Below are 23514 nucleotides of genomic sequence, written 5' to 3'. Positions count from 1 at the left end.
CTATTGAATGTAAATTATGCCTAAGTAAAAACATTTTTAAAGCCATAGTGAAATACCATATCCTATCCAGTTGAATGGCTAAAGAAAAAATAATGATGACAACAAACATTAGAGAGGATGTGGAGCAGTTATAACTCTTATTCATTACTGGTGGGCATGTAAAACTACACAACCACTACAAGAACTTTTGGGGAAGTTTTAAAGAAATTATACATACACCTAACCTATCACCCAGATTTTATCCAAGAAATCTTATGTTTACACTATAACAAGAATGTTCATAATAGCCTATCCATAATAAAACTCAAACAGCATGGATGACACTAAAAAACATTGTGTTGAGTAAAACAGAACACACCACAAAAACACATACTGTATGATTCTTATTGTAATCATGTGCAGGCAACACTAATTTGTATTGATAAGTCAGAACGTGGTTGCTGCTAATTGTCCTATTATAAAGAGGCATAATGGAGATTTCTGGGTTGGTTGATGGAAAAGGTATGTTTGGGGTTGTAGTTTCATGGGCATATACAGTTGTCAAAAATCCTTCCAACTGAACTGTTTAAATTTGTACATTTTATTGCTTGTAAGTTATACTGTAATTTAAGTTTTAAAAATAATTTACAGTATAAGGGCAAATTAGTGATAAGGAATGAATTTTTTAAAAATAAATGTTGGCGAAATTAGCTAGTTGCTTAGCGGAATAAAATTAGCTTAGAGCCTCACTTCACACCTTGTGTCAAAATAAATTCTCAGTTGGCTTAGAGGTATGTGTGAAAAACTCAAAACAAAAATATATGTTTTTTAAATTGTCCATGTGGAACCTCTTTATGTGGGTTACTGTCACACTGCTAGAATATGTTAGTCTGACGAACACAACGTGGTTCACCCAGAACTTTCCCAGTTTTAGCACTGAAAGCCCCATGTCTGGAAACCCCTTTAGGCTAAGTTTTAAAACTGAAAGTCCCAGACCCTCCCAACCAGTTGCTTGCCCTAATGTTACTGTAAATTAAATTCAGCCTTCTGTTTGGCAGTATGCATCCATAGTCTTAAATATTTTAATGGTTACTAAGCTGCTCTAGGGAAATACCCTGAGAAGCAATAGGAAAGACCTTAGGAACAAGAGAAAAACATGAGAAAAGATATTCAAAACTAAAATAAAACCCAGAAACACTTATTTAAGTACCTCTTTACACAAAATTTAGCTATTTTCAGTCTTCAGCTTGTATCAGGATAACCTCAAGGCCTTATTAAAAAACAGATTCCTAGATTCCATCCCCAAAGTTTCTGATTCAGTATGACTTGGATAGGATCTGAAAATTTATATTTCTTACAAGTTTCCAAGAGATACTGATGTTGCTGCTCCTGGGACCAAACCTTGTGAACCACTGTTCTAAAGACATCCCTGTTATTGATGTTCTTAATGATAACCCACATTACTGAGAAAAGCATAAATATTTGGGAAGGCAAGGAAATAAATAATTTTTATAAAATATTCCCTTTGATATATTTAATTTTGTTGAAGAAAGAAGCTTTTGAAGTCAAGATTTATTATTGTACAGATGTTGAACAGTACATTTTTCACTATGGTATAAATGGAAATATTACTGTTATTTCCAGTGATGCCAAGCATAGGGCAGTATATAGTTGATATTCCCTGAAAATTTAGAAACATGGAAAGTGACCCAAGAGACTTCAACAGAAATTCTCTCCTTCATAAAAACAGTGAGAAAAGTGGCCAAAATTGTTTTTAGAATAAACTTTTTCAGAACTCTGGAAATTAACCAAAGACTGACAGCCATTCAGGAAGTGTTTACTCAAAAAAAAAAAAATTGCTGAATCTCTGTAAGAATGAGCTTTGTGGAATTTTAATTTGCTTAAGTCCCACCCCTGGCTCTCTATCACCACATTAGCCTTGAAAAATAGCCCACCTTTTCAGTGAGAACCAGTGGCCCAACAGCTACTAGAGAGAGCAAAATGGTGGTAGAACGTTCAGAGCTTCTTTTCCAAAGAACTATCATAATTTGACCTGTCTGGTGGGTTCTTGGAACATCCTATTTGAAAGGTTCTCTGTATTTGACCTGATTCAAAGCTCCACCAGTGCAAAAGCCTTTCCCCTGGGGTAATTGCAAAAACAATTACAGGCATATTATGGCTGCCTGAGACATTGGTAACAGTTGGGGCAAACAGTAGACTAATCAGAAACTTAAAAGGAAAAACTAGGGAGTGAACTCTCCATAGGACCTTTGAAAAGCTCTTATACTTTGGAATCTAGGAGGACACATGCATGGTCTTGGGCTGTGTTCCTGCTCAGGAAAGACCTGAAAAGGCCCTAAACTCTCACCTCTGGCTGACCATGAGACTCTGTGCAAGAAAGAAGTGAAGATTAAGGCAGAATTATCAGTTGCCTAGCTGATTGTTGAAGGCATTACCCAACATGCGCACATTTAATGAAATCTCTGTCCAGTCATTTACTGACCACTCTGCTAATCAGGCAGACACTTCACTGGCACATACAACAAAGAATACAAACCTTACAGAATTCAGAAAAGTCACCAAACAACTGCTATAACAGACAGCAGTAATATCAAGCCCTGGGTAGGAGGACAGATCTTATACCCAGAATTGCTACTTTATATTATTTTAAATGTCCAGTTTTCAACAAAAAATTGAGACATGCAGCAAAACAAGAAAATATACACAGGGGGAAAAGCAATCAGTAGAAACTGTCTGTAAGGAAGCCCAACACTATACTACTAGACAAAGATTTTAAATCGGATATTTTAAATATATTCTAAGAACTAAAGGAAACCATGTCTAAAGAATGTAAGGAAAGTATAGGAACAATATCGCACCAAGTAGAGTATGTCAATAAAGAGATTTATTTTATGAAAAAGAAACAAACAGAAATTCTGGTGTTGAAAAGTACAATAACTGAAATGAAAAAAAAAAAATCCTCTAGACAAGTTCAACAGCAGATTTGACCTGGCAAAAGAAAAAAATCCACCAACTTGAAGATATGTCTGTTAAGACTACCCAGGCTGAAGAACAGAAAGAAAAAAGAATTAAGAAAAATTGTCAGAGGCTCAAAGACCTGTGGGGTTACCATCAAGTGTACCAATGTATGTATAATGAAGTCAGAATGACAAGAGAGAGAGAAAGAGGCAGAAAGAATATTTGAATAAATAATGGCAAAAAACTTCCCAAATTTAATGAAAAACATTGTACACATCTGAGAAGCTCAGTGAACTACAAGCAGAATAAACTTGAAGAGATCCACACCACAGATAAATCATAATCAAATATCAAAAGACAAAGGGAGAATCCTGAAAGCAAAGAGAAATCACTGATTACAGGGAATCCTCAGTAAGATTAACAGTTGATTTCTTGTCAGAAATCATGGAGGCCAGAAGGCAATTCTGAAAGAAAAAAAGCCATGGTCCAAGGTTTCTATACCCAGTCAAACTATCCTTCAGAAACGAAGGACAAATCCCAGTCCCAGGTAAACAAAAGCTAAGGAAGTTATTAATCTCCTTAACTTCTCTTATAGACCGTAAACCTGCCCTACAAGGAGTACTAAAGAGAATCCCTCAGACTAAAAAGAAAGGACATTAGAGAGTAGCCCAAATCCATATGAAGAAATAAAGAGAACTGTTAAAAGTAACTATATAGGTAAATGTAAAACAGCACAAGTGCATTTTTTGTTTGTAACTCTTTTTTTTCTCCTTTATAATTTAAACAACTAAATAAAGCAATAATTTTAAATCTGTGTTGATGGGCACACACACACTGTATAAAGATGTAATTTATATGACAGTAGTATCACAAGGGGTATAGAGGGCACAGAATTATAAGAGCAGAGTTTTTATATACTATTGAAACTAAGTTGGTATTAATTCAAAGTAAATGGTTATAAAATGTTAATTATGACCTAGAGAAACCACTAAGCAGATAACTCAAAATATATATAATTTTTTAAAGGGTATTAAGATAGTACAGTGGAAAATACCTATTTTACAAAAGAAGTTAGTAATGCAGGAATAGAGGAACAAAAAAGACAAGGTGTGAAGAAAACAAATAGCAAAATGGATGGCATAAATCTTTTTTTTTCGTTAAATTACATTGAAGGTAAATGGGTTAAATACTCCAACTAAAAGACAGATATTGACAGGGTAGATTTAAAAAGATCAAATTATATACTTTCTACAACAGACACACTTTAGATTCAATCTTCGTTGAAAGTAAAAGGTTGGAAAAGATATGCTGTGCAAACAGAAACCAAGAAACACATAAAATGGCTATACAAGTGTCAGACAAAGTAGACTTTAGGACAAAAATTGTTTCTCAAAATCTAAGGACATTTTATAATATATGTGCTATATAGATTATGTGTGATATATAGTTATACATATTGTGTAATTGTTGATAAATTTCTAGAAAGACATAAACTTTTGAAACTGACTCAAGAAGAAATGGAAACTATAACTGTAGACCTGTAACAATTAAGGAGATTGAATTGATAAACAAAACTTCCCACAAAGGAAAAAACCCAGGACCAGATGGCCTCACTAGTGCAATTTATAGAACGTTTAAAGAAGAATTAGCACCATTCACAAACTCTTCCCCAAAAAAGGAATAGGTGTGAAGAACACTTTCCAACTCATTCTACAAGGCCAATATTATTCTTATATCAAACCAAACAAAGACATCACAAGAAAAGAAAACTACAATATCCCTTATGAATTTATATGTAAAAATCCTCAACAAAGTAGCCATCTGGATTCAGTAGCATAAAAAGATTGTACACCAGCATTAAAAAAGGATTATACCCTGTAACCAAGTGGACTTTGTCCAAGGAATGCATAGTTGGTTCAACACAGGGATAACCAAAGTAAAACACCATGTTAATAGAGTTAAGGATATAAGCCACATGACCATCTAAACAGAAAAAGCTCCTATCAGAAACCAACAGCTTGCATCATAAAAGCACCAAACAAATTAAGAATAGTAGAGAACTTCCTCAACCTGATAAAGGATGTCTATGAAAAACTGATAACTTATGTCACACTAAATGCTGAAACACTGAAAGCTTTCCCTCTGAGATCAGGAACAAGACAGAGAGGTGTCCACTCATGCCACTTTTATTCAACATTGTGCTGGAGTTTCTAGATTGGGCAGTTAGGCAAAAAAAAGAAATAAAAGCTTTCTAGATTAAAAAGGAAGAAGGAAAATTATCTCTTATTTGGAGATGCCATGATCTTATATATAGAAAATCTTAGGAAATCCAAAAAAACTATCAGAGATAATAAACCAAGCTCAGCAAGTTTGCAGGACAGAGAATCACTATACAAGAAACAGTTGTGTTTCTATATACCAGAGTTGAACAACCTGAAAGTGAAATTAAGAAAACAATTTTATTTATAGTAGTATCAAAAAGAATAAATTTAACAAAGTGGATAAACAAAATATGGAATATCCATAAAATGGAATATATGATTCAGCCATAATAAGTAACAAAGTACTAAAACAGGCTAAAACAAGGATGAACCATGAAAACAAGCTAAGTGAAGAAGCCAAACACAAATAGCCACATATTGTAATATTCCTTTTATTTAAAATGTACAGAACAGACAAATCCTTAGAGTTAGAAAGTAGAATAGTGGTTGCCAGGGTCTAAGGGGGGGAATGAATGCTAATGGGTAGTGGGTTTTTTGGGGGTGGGGGCTGATGAAAATGTTTTGGAATTAAAGCATGGTGATGGTTGCACATGCTTGTGAATGTACTGAAAAACACTAAATTGTACACTTTAAAAGTTTGGATTTTATATAAATTGTATCTCCATAAAAAAGTGACCCTAAATCTGTTTACACGATATGTTTCTCAGTACCAGGATTTCTTCTAAAATATCCTTGATAATGTATTCCATTAAAATGTTTGGTGTTATTTAGGAACATTTTTAATTTGTAGTCTTCTTAACAAATTATTTTCCTTTGAATCTATGTAGATTGGTTTCAGATCTTTTCTGTAGCAAAGGGATCCAATGCTCAGGAATAATTCATTAAAAATTGTGATCTTCTCTAAAATAATCTATGAAAGTTTGTCTACCTTTTATATTTCTTCTCTAATTTTTTCTGCTATAAATTAGGAGGATTTTCTTTATGTTCAATGTAGAACTATTTATACATTGTGTTGAGTTAGTCTCTAATAAGATATTAAGCTAGAGATATTCTCTAATAAAGCCACATAATGTTACACTTGTTTAGATTAAGGTTTTTGGATTTTTGATTTTCATTCGAGAGGTGTCTGTACATTTTAACTTAGTTACATAGTAATATCCTTTATAGATAATGTGAAACATCAGGTCTTTAAATGTTTTACATTAAACATTTAAAATGTTCTTTTATGTAAATTTTATGATCCCAGGAATTTCTGGGCTATAGTCAAATTTTCCAAAATTGGTATGTCATTTTTAACAGGTTTTAGATTAGTTGTCAATGAAGCAGGCTGTCATATTAAAATTGTGTGACAGCTCTTCTTTCCAAAAATATTCAGTAAAGGTCCCAAACATTGCTGTACTTTATTCATTCATGGTTCTTAGGGGGGAAAGCCAACTTAAATATTTAAAGTTAGTTACATTTAAGTTTAATGCTCACATTAATGTCCTATTAAGTTTTTCTTGTAGTGGAAAAGGTTCAATCTCTAAAGATAGTGTACCTTGCAGTGTACTAGGTGCTGGCAGCCTTTCAGAAATAAGAATGAAGTTGCCTATTCTTCTGGAGTGGGATTGATCACCTCATTAATTATTTTACCCAAGGAAGGTCCCTGTGTTCAAAAAAAGTCTCCTTGCTCATTTAATAACATTTACTGTATTTAAATGTCAGTCTGTGAAATCTGAGCTATTTTAATACTTAAAGTAATTGCTTTCCTGTTACTCCAAAAGAATGGAAGCTTTAGTTTGGGAAAGGAAGGAAGAGAATTGAAACTGAGATGAGTAATAGTGAAAATGTGGCAGGAGTTGAATGGATGCTGTAAACAAAATGAATTTCCCTCTCATTGCCTGAGTTACTAGTGAAATGAAATGTACAAAATGATGACACTTGTTGATTTTTCAAGTTGTCAAATTAAGGTACATTTCTCAAGAGATTGATAGACAACCTTCTGGAAAACTTAGGGGAAAATGTTTTGGATTTGTTCACTTGACAGTAAACATAGTATTTTAAGTGAATAAAATTGTCTTGATTGACTATACAATATATTTTTGTTTTACTGTATAACATATTTTTAGTAAATCAGAACAAGAAAATATTTTAGTGATAAAGTAATTGCAAGTAATTTTTTTTAATCTATGCCTGCTCAAAGAATAGGCTATTGTGATTTCTAATCAGTGTGATGATTTTCTTTCAAATTTAATATGTGGTTTGATTTACAGGTAAACAGTGTTGACCTCAGAACTGCCAGCCATGAGCAGGCAGCAGCTGCTTTAAAAAATGCTGGCCAAGCTGTCACAATTGTTGCACAATATCGACCTGAAGGTAATAAATTCTTGTTGTCTGTATTTATTTTTTATTTCAGTTTTAAGAAGTCTTCCTCTTAAAAATGTTTAACTTCCCAAGCTTAACTTTGTTTTTATATTTTTGTCTGATTTATTAATCTGTTATTTGTTTAGTTTGAACTTAATTCACTATCCAGATCAAAGAGTTTTTAATAGAATGTAGGAACTTGTATCTGCCAACTCATTGAATATTTCTCTATTATTTGGATTAGTTTTCAGGAGTTTATCTTTTTAAATGTGTCATCTAACCAAACATATACCTTTAAGTATACCTTTGACTAACTCAGTGGTTGAAAAGCAAAGATAGTAATTTTGCCAAAGAAAATTAGGTTATCTCAGTATTTTCTGACCTTTGAATTAGGTTGTATTTATTAATAACAGGGTTTAAGATATGTTTCTAATAGCCTTTATTGTTACTTAAAGAGAAAGAATGCAAGTTTGAGATATGATATTTTTCTAAATAGTGAGGTATCATGGACTTGACCTTACCAAGTTCCTACCGGGAGAAGGTGATAATGGAAAATTTGAGGTCATATTAAACATACATAAGATTCTAGCGTACATCAACATAACCACTTCAGTAAAACCTCAGTGGAATTTAAAAAGCTTAAACACCCAAAAGAATACATAGCATACTAGTTAATGTTCATAAACAAGGTGAAGAGGGAAAGAATGATGTGACTAAAGGAGCCAGGCAAATCATTCTATGATTTAGCAGCTGTTACATGTATTATTCTTTTCTTGGAGTGGAATTTATTTCTGTAACAAAACCTAATACGTGTTTTACCTGATCAAAGTAGTATGTTGGGCATTGCTTGCTATTTCATAATATTTCTTATAAACCTCAGCATTCTAGGTTCAGTAACTGAACAAGAATAAATTCATTTATGTAAGGGGTAAGTTCCAAATAAATCACATTAATCAAGCAAATAGGGATTAATATAAAGTCAGAATGCCAATTCATTAATTTTTGTGAGAAACAAAACTACCAGTGGGACTACACATGCTTTTATCTTCTGGCCAACACATTCTTGCCCAATAGGCATATTATACGGAAACAAATTATAATCAATGCTTGCTTAGTATTATAGAAAGCCTCTTATTTATATGTTTATGAGGAATATAGACTATTTAGGTATGATTAAGGGTAAGTCAATATCTGCTCCTTGACCTCCCCAGAAAACACACAAAAGCAACAAGGAAAATAAAAAATAAACACATATTTCTACCCATACAGCTTCACTTCACATTAAGCAAAACTAAGAAGACAGGTATAATACCTGGACAACAAAATACAGGCAAAGGCTGCTTAAGCAGGTTAAGATCTGGCAAAAGCTACATGTAAAGAAGGGAAGAGTAAAAGCTTGGAATGTTGAGAATGCTCAGTGGTAGCAGAACGTAGAATATGACAGAAAATTGTACTTCCTAAAGGTGGGGGGCTTGTTTTTGAAGTATAAAAACATTATCCCTTGTTTATGACAGGCCACATAGAAATTGGAGTGAGCAAGCTAGAGCAGAAGCCATCCTTGATGTGGTTTTGTTTAAAGGAGGTATTTGGTTAAAACAGTCTGTCAGATTATCTGATGCTATCAAGGCAGTCTTTTGGTTTTAAAGGCTGTAAAAATAACCTGTGATCCATCCCCACCCTGCACCCCAAACTTTCTGGTCCAGCCAACTCATTCAGTAATAAGCAATTTAAAAGGAACTAGCCTGGCATTCATACAAAGATATTAATAAGGAGACATGGAAACAAATAGCAAAGCTTAGCAAGAGATAAAAGTTGTCACAAACATGCATTTACACACACACAAAAAAAAATTGGCACATATCAGATGAAACTTTGATTTTAATGTTCTTAAACAATTTATGCATTCACTTCTTTGAAAGAAGACCACAAAGTAGATATGTAAAGAAATGTAAGAAGAGATGGCTTAACAACCAGAAGAGTTTAATTTTGAGCTAGCAGAACCCAGGAAAGAAGAAAGCAAACCATTTTCTTAAATTGGAACACAAAGGCAAAGAGACACTGCAGAACAATCAATAGGGGACATAAAGGATACAATAGGAAAAGTAAACAAAATTAAATAGAAACAGAGAATTTTTAAAGATTAGAGAAAAAAGACAGGCAATTATATATTATATATATATATACTTTTATATATATATTTATATATATACACACACACACACACACAGGATATACTTATACTTTCTGGAAAAAGTAAATTTTTTTAAAAGAAAAGAATAAATGCTTGCAATTATAATTCATTCAAGAAAACTTTACTAGATTAAAAAGAAGTAACTTTACATTGAAAAGACACAGCATGATAGAAAATTAACTCAGAATGGTCAAAATTCAGACATATTCCAGTTAATTTTTATCAAGAAAGAATCTTCTGGAGTATTGGTTCAAGATGGCGGAGTAGAAGGACGTGTGCTCACCTCCTCTCGCAAGAGCACCGAAATCACAAATTAACTGCTGAACAACCATTCACGTGTCACAACAAGACACTGGAACCCACCAAAAAAGATATCCCACATCCAAAGGCAAAGGAGAAGCTTCAGTGAGATGGGAAGGGGGGGCACAATCATGATAAAATCAAATTCATACCTGCCAGGTGGGCGAACCACAAACTGGAGAACAATTAAACCACAGAAGTTCTCCCACTGGAGTGAAGGTTCTGAGCCCCATGTCAGCGTCCCAGCCTGGGGGTCCAGCAACAGGACTAGCAATCCCCAGGGATTCTGGCTTTGAAGGGCAGCAGGATTTGATTGCAGGATTTCCATGGGACTGGGCAAAACAGAGACTCCATTCTTGGAGGGCACACACAAAGTCTTGTGCACACCAGAACCCAAGGGAAAGGAGCAGTGACCCCACAGGAGACTGAACCAAACCTACCTGCTAGTGTTGGAGGGTCTTCTGCAGGGGCAGGGGGAGACTGTGGCTCACCAAGGGGAACAAGGGCACTGGCAGCAGCAGTTCTGGTAAGTACTCATTGACGTGAGCCTTCCCTGAGGCCGCCATTAGCCCCACCAAACAGGCTGTAGGCTCCAGTGCTGGGTTACCTCAGGCCAAACAACCAACAGGGAGGGAATACAGCCCCACCTGTCAGCAGACAAGTGGATTAAAATTTTACTGAGCAAGGCTCTGCCCACGAGAGCAAGACCCATTTCTACCCACCACCAGTCCCTCCCATCAGGAAGCTTGCACAGGCCTCTTAGATAGCCTCATCCACCAGAGGGCAGACAGCAGAAGCAAGAAGAACTATAATCCTGCAGCCTGCAGAATGAAAACCACAATCCTAGAAAGTTAGACAAAATGAAAAGGCAGAGGATTATGTTGCAGATGAAGGAACACGATATTATCCCAGAAAAACAACTAAATGAAGTGGAGATAGGCAGCCTTCCAGAAAAAGAATTCAGAATAATGATAGTGAAGATGATCCAGAATGGAGGCAAAGATTAAGAAGATGAAAGAAATGTTTAACAAAGACCTAGAAGAACTAAAGAGCAAACAAACAAATGAACGATACAATAACCGAAATGAAAAATACACTAGAAGGAATCAATAGCAGAATAACTGAGGCAGAAGAACTGATAAGTGACCTGGAAGACGGAATTGTGGAAATCACTGCTGTGGAACAGAATAAGGAAAAAAGAATGAAAATAAATGAAGACAGCCTAAGGACAACATTAAACACACCAACGTTCGCATTATAGGGGTCTCAGAAGGAGAAGAGAGAGAGAAAGGACCTGAGAAAATATTTGAAGAAATAATAGCTGAAAACTTCCCTAACGTGGGAAAGGAAACAGTCAACCAAGTATAGGAAGCACAGAGAGTCCCAGGCAGGATAAACCCAAGGAGAAACACACTGAGACACATAGTAATCAAATTGACAAAAAGTAAAGACAAAGAAAAATTATTGAAAGCAACAAGGGAAAAATGACAACATACAAGGGAACTCCCATAAGGTTATCAGCTGATTTCTCAGCAGAAACTCTGCAAGCCAGAAGGGAGTGGCATGATATATTTAAAGTGATGAAAGGGAAGAACCTACAACCTACAACCAAGAATACTGTACCCAGTTCGCATTCATATTTGACAGAGAAATCAAAAGCCTTACAGACAAGCAAAAGCTAAGAGAATTCAGCACTACCAGACCAGCTTTGCAACAAATGCTAAAGGAACTCCTCTAGGCAGGAAAGAGACTAGCAACTTTAAAAAAAAAAAAGCCTTGTACATATAGACTGTTATATCAAAACCTCATGGGAACAGCAAACCCCAAAACTACAATAGATACACACACCAAAAACAGAAAAAGCAACTCAAACACAGCACTAAAGATGGTCACCAAACCACAAGAGAAGAGAACAAAAGAGGAAGGGAAGAAAAAAGACCTACAAAAACAAACCCAAAACAATTAAGAAAATGGCAGTAGGAATACACATATCGATAATTACCTTAAACGTAAATGTATTAAATGTGCCAACCAAAAGACATAGACTGGCTAAATGGATACAAAAACAAGACCCATATATACGCTGTCTATGAGAGACCCACCTCAGACCTAGGGACACATACAGACTGAAAGTGAGGGAATGGAAGAAGGTACTCCATGCAACTGGAAATCAAAAGAAAGCTGGAGTAGCAATACGCACATCAGACAAAATAGACTTGAAAGACTGTTCTAAGAGACGAAGAAGGACACTACATAATGATCAAGGCATCAATCCAAGAAGAAGATATAACAATTGTAAATATGTATACACCCAACATGAGAGCACCTCGGTATATAAGGCAAATACTAACAGCCATAAAGGGAAAAATTGACAGTAACACAATAATACTGGGGGACTTTAACACCCCACTTTCATCAATGGACATATCATCCAGACAGAAAATCAATAAGGAAACATAGGCCTTAAATGACACATGAGACCAGATGGACTTAATTGATATCTGTAGAGCATTCCATCCAAAAGCACCAGAATACACATTCTTCTTAAGTGCACATGGAACATTCTCCAGGATTGCCCACATGCTGGGACACAAGGCGAGCCTCGGTAAATTTAAGAAAATTGAAATCATATCAAACATCTTTTCCAATCACAATGCTATGAGATTAGAAATAAACTACAAAAAAAACTATAAAAAACACAAACACGTGGAGGTTAAGCAATATGCTACTAAACAACCAGTGGATCGCTAAAGGAATCAAGAAAGAAATCAAAAAATACCTAGAGACAAATGAAAATGAAAGCACAATGATACAAAACCTGTGGGATGCAGCAAAAGCACTTCTAAGACGGAAGTTTATAGCAATACAATCTTACCTCAGGAAACAAGAAAAATCTCAAGTAAACAACCTAACCTTACATCTGAAAGAACTAGAGAAAGATGAACAAACAAAACCTAAAGTTAGTAGAAGGAAAGAAATCATAAAGATCAGAACAAAAATAAATGACATAGAGACAAAACAATAGCAATGATCAATGAAACTAAAAGCTGGTTCTTTGAAAAGATAAACAAAATTGATAAATCTTTAGCCAGACTCATCAAGAAAAAAAGGGAGAGGACTCATATCAATAAAATTAGAAATGAAAAAGGAGAAGTTACAACTGACACCACAGAAATACAAAGGATCATAAGAGTACTGCAGGCAACTATATGCCAATAAATGGACAACCTGGAAGAAATAGACAAATTCCTAGAAAGGTACAGTCTCCCAAGACTGAACCAGGAAGAAACAGAAAATATGAACAGACCAATCACAAGCACTGAAATTGAAACTGTGATTTTAAAACTCCCCAACAAACAAAAGTCCAGGACCAGATGGCCTCACAGGCAAATTCTATCAACATTTAGATAAGAGCTAACACCTATCCTTCTGAAACTGTTCCAAAAAATTGCAGAGGAAGGAACACTCCCAAACTCATTCTATGAGGCCACCATCACCCTGATACCAAAACCAGACAAAGATACCACAAAAGAAAATTACAGGCCAGTACCACTGATGAACATAGATGCAGAAGTCCTCAACAAAATATTAGCAAACTAAATCCAACAATACATGAAAAGGATTATACACCATGATAAAGTAGGATTTATCCCAGGGATGCAAGGATTTTTCAGTATCTGCATATCAATCAGTGTGATATACCACATCAACAAATTGAAGAATGAAAACCATATGATCATCTCAATAGATGGAGAAAAAGCTTTTGACAAAATTCAGCACCCATTTATGATAAAAGAAAAAAAAACTCTCCAGAAAGTGGGCATAGAGGGAACATACCTCAACATAATAAAGGCCATATACGACAAACCTACAGCTAACATCATACTCAATGGTGAAAAGCTGAAAGCATTTCCTCTAAGATCAGGAACAAGACAAGGATGTCCACTCTTGCCCCTTTTATTCAACATTGTCTTGGAAGTCCTAGCTATGGCAATCAGAGAAGAAAAAGAAATAAAAAGAATCCAAATTGGAGAAGAAGAAGTAAAACTGTCACTGTTTGCAGATGACATGATACTTTACATAGAAGATCCTACAGACGCTACCAGAAAACTACTAGAGCTCAACAATGAATTTGGTGAAGTTGCAGGTTACAAAATTAATACACAGAAATCTGTTGCATTTCTATACACTAACAATGGAAGATCAGAAAGAGAAATTCAAGAAACAATTCCGTTTACCGTCACGTCAAAAAGAATAAAATACCTAGGAATAAACCTACCTAAGGAGATGAAAGACCTGTACTCCGAAAACTATAAGACACTGATGAAAGAAATAAAAGAAGACACAAACAGATGGCATGGATTGGAAGAATCAACACTGTCAAAATGACTACACTACCCAAGGCAATCTACAGGTTCAGTGCAATCCCTATCAAATTACCAATGGCATTTTTCACAGAACTAGAGCAAAAAATCTTAAAAATTGTATGGAGACACAAAACACCCTGAATAGCCAAGGCAATCTTGAGAAAGAAAAACGGAGCTGGAGGAATCAGACTTCCTGACTTCAGACTATACTACAAAGCTACAGTAATCAAAACAGTATGCTACTGCTACACAAATAGAAATATAAATCAGTAGAATAGGATAGAAAGCCCAGAAATAAGCCCATGCATCTATGGTCAATTAACCTACAACAGAGGAGGCAAGACTACATAATGGTGGAAAGACAGTCTCTTCAACAAATGGTGCTGGGAAAACTGAACAGATACGTGTAAAAAAATGAAATTAGGTCATTCTTTAACACCATACACAAAAGTAAGCTCAAAATGGATTAAAGACCTAAACGTGAGACTGGACCCTATAAAACTCCAGAGGAAAACATAGGCAGAACACGCTCTGACATAAATCGCAGCAATATCTTTTTTGAGCCATCTCCCAGAATAATGGAAATAAAAACGAAAATAAACAAATGGGACCTAATTAAACTCAAAATTCTTTGCACAGCAAAGGAAACCATAAACAAAATGAAAACACAACCCACAGATTGGGAGAAAATATTTGCAAATGACGTGACCAACAAGGGATTGGTCTCCAAAATTTACAAATAGCTCATGAGGCTTAATATCATCAAAACAAACAGCCCAATCAAAAAATGGGCAGAAGACCTAAATAGACATTTCTCCAGAGACATACAAATGGCCAAGAGGCACATGAAAAGATGTTCAACATCACTAATTATTAGAGAAATGCAAATCAAAACTACAGTGAGATATCACCTCACAGCAGTCAAAATGGCTATCATCAAAAAATCCACAAACAGTAAATGCTGGAGAGGGTATGGAGAGTTGGGAACCCTCCTACACTGTTGGTGGGAATGTAAATTGGTATAGCCATATGGAGAACGGTATAGAGGTTCCTTAAAAAAGTAAAAATAGAACTACCATATGACCCTGCAGTCCCACTCCTGGGCATATATCCAGAGAAAAACATGGTCTGAAAGGATACATGCACCCCAGTGTTCACTGCAGCACTGTTTACAGTAGCCAAGACATGGAAACAACCTAAATGTCCATCAACAGAGGAATGGATAAAGAAGATGTGGTACATATATACAATGGAATATTACTCAGCTATTAAAAAGAATGAAATAATGCCATTTGGAGCAACATGGATGGACCTAGAGATTGTCATACTGAGTGAAGTAAGTCAGACAGAGAAAGAGAAATATCGTATAATATCCCTTATATACGGAATCTAAAAGAAATGATACAAATGAACTTATTTACAAAACAGAAACAGATTCAGAGACTTAGAGAATGAACTTATGGTTACCTGGGGGAAAGAAGTAGGGGAAGGGATAGTTAGGGAGTTTGGGATCAACATGTACACACTGCTATATTTAAAATGGACAACCAACAGGGACCCTACTGTATAGCACAGGGAACTCTGCTCAGTGTTATGTGGCAGCCTGGATGGGAGGGGAGTTTGTGGGAGAATGGATACGTGTATATGTATGTCTGAGTCCTTTTGCTGTGCACCTGAAACTATCACAACATTGTTAATTGTCTATACTCCAATATAAAATAAAGAGTTAAAAAATTAGAAAAGAAAAAAGAAACTTCTGGAACCCAATAAAAATATTCAGTTATTAATAAGGAGGTAAAAATTGATTGATAAAAGGAAGAACTGCTCTAATGCTTGGTGAGCATAGATCTGGACAAGCATCGTTAATTTTACCATTTTTATGTTTAGTGACTCTTAACTAAGCCTAATGTACCTCTGTATGCAGTAGGTATACTTGCCACCGATGGTTGTCAAGGGTGGGCTACCCTTTTCCTAGGATAGTTATTGCGTGGGCCTAGGAATCTCTCTTTCAGATTATCTTTTTCTGTGCTTGTACTCTGTTTTGTTTTGTTTTTTTTCTTTTGCTCTTTTTTTGTGATTTCTATACTTTTCTTCTGTATGAATCTTTCTGATTGATACTTTTTCTTTAGTTGTATTCAAAACTTTAAACTATTCTCATCTTGATGGAGCTATTTTTGTATCAAGGAGAATTTGCATTGTATGTTGATTATTCAAGTAGCTGCTATTTAGCAAACATCTTCTATGTTTCAAGGTTAGACCCTTATGTTAATTACTCTTGTATATATATCTTTTTTTCCAAACATCTCCTAAACACCTGACTTTTTGTCCTGTTTGATTTCTCCAGGTGTATATCTCTTTAATGTTCAAAACTGAGCATGTCTGAAACAATTCTTTTACTCCCTCAGTAAATGGCACTGCCATTGATGGTTAAGCCAGAAGGCGAGGAGTCATCCTTGACTTCCCTCCCCTTTTCTCAACCTCTATGTCTCGGCCACTACCCTTACCAAACCCACTACCATATCTTACCTATTCTAATAACCTCTAGCAAGTCTTCTTACTTCTTTCTTGACTTTCTCCAATCCATTCATCAGCCAAAATGATCTTTTTAAATACAAAGATTGGATTGTATCACTTTCTATTTAAAACACTTCCAATTATACTCTGAATAAAATCCAAAGCCTTTAATAGTGCCTGCAAGGCCCTGTGTGATTGAGCATAGCACAATACTTTTGGCTTCACTGCATGCCCTCTATTCCTTCCTTTGCTCCTTCAGCTCTAACCACACAGGCCTTCTTCTTTCAGACCCTTGATTACACCAGGTATTTTCCTAATTCTCTGTTCATTCTGTTTGTTCTTAGAATATTCTTTCCCCCTATTCTTTATATGATTGGCTCCTTCTCATAATTCCATTTGTCATAGCACTGTGACATTTTTTTCTTTAAACAACTTAACACAGTTTATAATTGTATGTTTATTTAGGTGCCTATTGGCTTTTTGTTTATTTAAGCCTTGCTCTAGAGCCTTATGAAACACATAGCTATATCCCTACATACAAGTGATGATATAGAGTCAAATAACAAAGCTAGTAATAGCTAGGCTTCAGTCCCAGGTCTATTGCCTTCAAAATCTGGATACTTTTCACTGGGAATATTTTGATGAGTGTTTAGTCTGGCAGTATTGATTTATACTATATTCTTTTACCATAGCTATGGTGTCATTGCCTAATAAGCACAAGGTAAATACCAATAGAGCACAGAAAACAAACATTGCCTTAGGAATTCAAAAGGAGGTAAATCATATTGCCAGGTATGAGGAAAAAATGCCATAGAGTACAATTGGGGCTTAACTGGAAACCTGAAGAATGGGTAGTCTTTAGATGGGCAGAGAGAAGAAATGACATTCCATAAAGAATAACAGAAGACCAAAGATAAGAGAGTTAAAATTTAAAAGCATCTTTTGGGTACTTTAAAAACTTACCTGTCCTCCTTGCTGTACTGCTACTTACCTTATGTTTGTTTATTAGGCAGTGACTCGATGGCTTTATGTTTTGTTTTAATACTATGTAGTTTTAACAAATGTATTTTGGTTGTACAGCACTTTTTCTAAAAATCATATTCCACATCATCAGTGTGTAACTGCTGTGAGGGCCAAGGATATAAATTGTAGATAAGAGTCAGATTTTCTTTCTTGGTGAGGGGGCTGTTTTACAAAGTACAAAAGGAGTTGCCTGATACTCTGATAATCAGTCATCTCCTTGCAGTTAGTATCTTCACTTTATTAATGACGAATCCATTGGGATTCTCTACTTCATTGATAATCTGACATATATACATACATACAAACAGACAAAGAGTGAAGAGGAAAACTTTTTGGTAAGAGTAAGTTTTTATCTTTTAGGATCTATAGCTTGCCTGTTGGTCTCCCATGAAATACTGTTATGAGTTTTTCAGCCTGTATACTTTGAACTTTTATGACATAGGCTCTAAGTATGAAAAATTAATCTCCACAATACATTTAGAATGACTTTAACTCCTAGCTCCCCCAGTTTTGCTAACTCCAAAGACAAGCAACAATTTGTTTTTAGAGCTTTACTACTAATCATTCTGGGGAATTATAATCAGAAATCAAACATGGGCACTGGAAATACTATTTTAGTTTTTTGCTCCATATCCAGAAGTTACAAAATTTTGATACATAGTTCCTGGTCTATAGTTATAGACTCTCCTATGGACTGGGTGATAGACTATAATAGGAAAAAATGTGTGCCGGGCATCTAACCATGTTATATTTATTAGCTCTTTTAATTCCCATAAAGCCCTATAAAGTAGGCACTTTTACCATCCTTTTACATTACAGTTGAGTAAAATAAGGCACAAAAAGGTTAAGTAACTTGCCAGTTACATAGCTGTTAAGTGATTAAGATTCATTCTAGCCCTTTGTAGAGGAGGAAAAACTTTTCCTCTACCCTTTTAGTTTCAGTAGCTGGGGCCTATGAATTAAACTGACAGAAGACAGATTAACAGAAGAAAATACTTTATTTTGCCTGCATACACAGAGCCAACAAAAGAAGGAGTTGGCTCATTAAATGATTAAAGTTAAAGGCTTACCTACCTAACATAGTATGGAAAAGGAAGTGGAGATAAAAGCCTTCTGTGGAAAAATAAATAGGTTTCTTAAGGAAAGAAAAGTACATTTTTAGGAGAAAGTTTGTGATAATGTTTGTCTCTACAGTATGAGTGGTCTTTCCGTCTTCTTCAAGGCCATAAAGCTCCCCAAGAGAGGAGATTTACAATAGCCTCATTTCCCAGAAGTTGCTCCTTTTAGTCAGATAAGGAAAGCTCTAAGAAGGCTTTTTTCTACATTTGTTGAACCTCAGATGTCTTCAGCGTAAAATAATCTCTGTGACAACTCTGGGGTTCCAAGTGGTCCCCACACCTTGAACACCTCTCAACTACACATTAAAGCTACCTCCCTTCACAGAAAAGCCCTAAACTCAAAAATGTTTTATCTCAGTGTTCCTCAAGTATACTATACCAATTTCCAGACCTTATTTTTTGGTTCAGAAAATATTAATTATATTGATATTATAAAGGAAAAAGAGCAAAGGGAAAGAATTAAACTTATATTAAATGTATGTTCTGTTTCCCATTGGACATGTCTTAAACTTGTGAGGTATTTTTATTTCGTTTTTGTAAGAAGAAAAAAAATCTTTGAGATTGGTGTTACTGTCCCTAATCTTCAAGTGACTGAAGTCTAGAAAAGCTGAGAGGTTTGGCCAGAGCCACTTTTCTGTGTTTCAAAGGTTTAATTTAAATCTGAGTTGCAGAGATGGAGTTTTAACCCATCTTCTCATTTTATTTTCATAATTACTTTTGGTAACAACCAAAGAGAGTCTGGAGACTGAATGGAGAAGTTGTATTGGATTAGTGGCATTTCTTTGCAAACATATGTCATCTCTTAACATGGTTTTCTGTAGCAGGTTCCTAATTAATTTTTTTCAGTATCTTACTTTCCTTCCTATACCTTTCTGCCCTTTCCTAACTACTTAAAACAACCAGCCTGACTTCTTACTCAGAAACTTTCCATTTTTCTTTTCTAGACCAGTCATAATATCCATTCTCTGATACTTGTTGCTCTCAGATGTTAACTGTGTATTTAATTAATATATTTCATTATAAAGTATAAATGAGTTTTATTCTTCATAGTTGGGATTGCGAGTTTCAGAGAAATTGGGGGAGGTGAAATTTCTCCCCACTCTCCTGCCCTCTGCTTTCCTCCATCTTTTCACTTGAAGTGTGGAGGTGCAAACTAAGATGAGAAGTTGAAAACGGAATAAAATGCAGAAAGTTAGCTATTAAACATTTTCTCTCCTCTTAAAACCATACACATATTATTTAACTTACAGCCAATAGTTCAGAGACTCCCTAATATATTTCATGACAGGAAATATAGTTTGGTTCAGGAATTTCTGAAATGCTTAGTGGAGATTATCTCTTAGGTAACATTTTAGCTCTCTCCAATGGTAGCTTTCCTGAAATGAGTTGTGGTGTAATTTCTAGAAGAAGGGTGCAAATGACTTAGCAGAAAAAAGGAAATGAGACTCTTCCTCCAAAATAAAATATAAGAAAGGGTACACAGGATGGGTATAAGGTAGAAATTGTTAGAGCTGAAAGTATGAATTGATTGAAACAAAAGGAAAAGATGGGAATCTTAGCTAGGTGAATGAAATGGAAGACTTAAAGGAAAAGTAACTTTGAGGAAAGTATTGAAGTATGTTCAGAACAGACAGACAGATGGTTATGAGGAATTATTAATAGTAAGTAAAGACCGTAAATATGAAAATCTGAACAGAGTGAACAAAATAAGTAAGGCACATATTTAAGAAATTATTAGGAATTGCATTTAGGTCTCCAATATCTTAAATGTTGACTATCTGAGACTGTAACTGCTTTGTAGTAACTTAGTTCTTAGGAAAGAACATTTTTTGCCTCACTATAAAATAAGGTAATGTGATCTTTTTACAGAAAGTTTTTAAATTTCTAAAATGTAGAATATTTTAAATCACTAGGACTTTGGTTAATTCAGTTGGCAAAATGGCTGAAAACAACTAATAATGCACGTGAAATACAATGAACATCTTATTAAAAGCATCAAACTGCTGCTAAGGCAGTAAGGAATTATCAAACAAAAAGTGAAGGGAAACTGGGAACTCAGAGAACTAAAGAATCACAGAAGTCACTTTTGAATAAGTGCAATGATGTACTGGCTTACAAGGGTCAGTTGAACTTTCAGGAATTTTGCAAACTAGTTGTTAAACATGGTCATTATTTTTTTTATATATAAATTTATTTATTTATTTTTGGCCATGTTGGGTCTTCGTTGCTGCGCGCAGACTTCCTCTAGTTGCGGCAAGCGGGGGCTACTCTCATTGCAGTGCATGGGCTTCTCATTGCCGTGGCTTCTCTTGTTGCAGAGCATGGGCTCTAGGGTGCGGGCTTCAGTACTTGTGGCATGTGGGCTCAGTAGTTGTGGCTTGTGGGCTCTAGAGCACAGGCTCAGTAGTTGTGGCGCACGGGCTTAGTTGTTCCGTGGTATGTGGGATCTTCCTGGACCAGGGCTTGAACCTGTGTCCTCTGCGCATTGGCAGGCGCATTCTTAACCACTGCGCCACCAGGGAAGTCCCAACATGGTCATTATTAAAAATAAAATTAGACAGGCTCTTTGATGGGGCTAATGGTGGACTCTGGGAGGGCTCATGCCAAGGAGTACGTCCCAGAACTTCTGCCAGTGTTCTTGTCCCCGCGGTGAAACACAGCCAACCCCTGCCTCTGCAGGAGACCGTCCAACACTAGCAGCCATGTGGCTGACAGGGTCTTGGTGCTCCAGCTGGGTGTCAGGCCTGTGCCTCTGACCAGAGACCTCCCGGCTCCATGTAATATCAAATGGCGAAAGCTCTCCCAGAGATCTCCATCTCAACGCTAAGACCCAGCTCCATTCAACAACCAGCAAGCTACAGTGCTGGACAACCTATGCCAAACAACTAGCAAGACAGGAACACAACCCCACCCATTAGCAGAGAGGCTGCCTAAAATCATAATAAGGTCACAGACACCCCAAAACACACCACCGGATGTGGTCCTGCCCACCAGAAAGACAAGATCCAGCCTCATCCACCAGAAGACAGGCACCAGTCCCCTCCACCAGAAACTGTACACAACCCACTGAACCAACCTTAGCCACTGGGGGCAGACACCAAAAACAACGGGAACTACAAACCTGCAGCCTGTGAAAAGGAGACCCCAAACACAGTAAGTTAAGCAAAATGAGAAGACAGAGAAACACACAGCAGATGAAGGAGCAAGGTAAAAACCCACCAGACCAAACAAATGAAGAGGAAATAGGCAGTCTACCTGAGAAAGAATTCAGAGTAATGATAGTAAACATGATCCAACATCTTGAAAATTGAATGGAGAAAATACAAGAAACGTTTAACAAGGACCCAGAAGAACTAAAGAGCAAACAAACAATGATGAACAACACAGTAAATGAAGTTAAAAATTCTCCAGAAGGAATCAATAGCAGAATAACTGAGGCAGAAGAACGGATAAATGACCTGGAAGATAAAATAGTGGAAATAACTACCACAGAGCAGAATAAAGAAGAAAGAATGAAAAGAACGGAGGACAGTCTCAGAGACCTCTGGGACAACATTAAACACACCAACTTTCGTATTATAGGGATCCCAGAAGAAGAAGAGAAAGAGAAAGGGACTGAGAAAATATTTGAAGAGATTATTAGTTGAAAACTTCCGTAATATGGGAAAGGAAATAGTCAAGGCCAGGAAGCGCAGAGAGTCCCATACAGGATAAATCCAAGGAGAAACACACCAAGACACATATTAATCAAACTATCAAAAATTAAATACAAAGAAAAAATATTAAAAGCAGCAAGGGAAAAGCAACAAATAACATACAAGGGAATCCCGTAAGGTTAACAGCTGATCTTTCAGCAGAAACTGCAAGCCAGAAGTGAGTGACAGGACATATTTAAAGTGATGAAAGGGAAAAACCTACAACCAAGATTACTCTACCCAGCAAGTATCTCATTCAGATTCGATGGAGAAATTAAAACCTTTACAGACAAGCAAAAGCTAAGAGAATACAGCACCACCAAACCAGCTTTACAACAAATGCTAAAGGAACTTCTCTAGGCAGGAAACACAAGAGAAGGAAAAGACCTGCAATAACAAACCCAAAACAATTAAGAAAATGGCAATTAAGAACATACATATTGATAACTACCTAAAACATAAATGGATTAAATGCTCCAACCAAAAGACATAGACTGGCTGAATGGATACAAAAACAAGACCTGTATATATGGTGTCTACAAGAAACCCACTTCAGACCTAGGGACACATTCAGACTGAAAGTGAGGGGATGGAAAAAGATATTCCATGCAAATGGAAATCAAAAGAAAGCTGGAGTAGCAATTCTCATATCAGGCAAAATAGACTTTAAAATGAAGACTGTTACAAGAAACAAAGAAGGACACTACATAATCATCAAGGGATCAATCCAAGAAGAAGATATAACAATTGTAAATATTTATGCACCCAACATAGGAGCACCTC

The 23514-nt window shown here is 35.9% G+C and overlaps 1 protein-coding gene across 15 annotated transcripts in view; it reads left to right on the top strand.

Moving 5' to 3' along the window:
- DLG1 (discs large MAGUK scaffold protein 1) overlaps positions 1 to 23514 on the top strand; it is a 287739-nt gene that overhangs the window by 199560 nt on the left and 64665 nt on the right. For all 15 annotated transcript variants that reach the window (XM_082393175.1, XM_082393174.1, XM_082393172.1 and 12 more), the window contains one exon: positions 7433 to 7535. In XM_082393175.1, the coding sequence (XP_082249301.1) occupies positions 7433 to 7535 (103 nt within the window). The remainder of the gene's footprint in view (positions 1 to 7432; positions 7536 to 23514) is intronic.

The sequence above is a fragment of the Balaenoptera borealis genome (genome assembly GCF_965194805.1).
Source record: "Balaenoptera borealis genome assembly, chromosome: 5".
Lineage (NCBI taxonomy): Eukaryota > Metazoa > Chordata > Mammalia > Artiodactyla > Balaenopteridae > Balaenoptera > Balaenoptera borealis.
The sequence above is the reverse complement of the archived record's forward strand: the minus strand, read 5'-3'. Positions and strand labels throughout refer to the sequence as shown.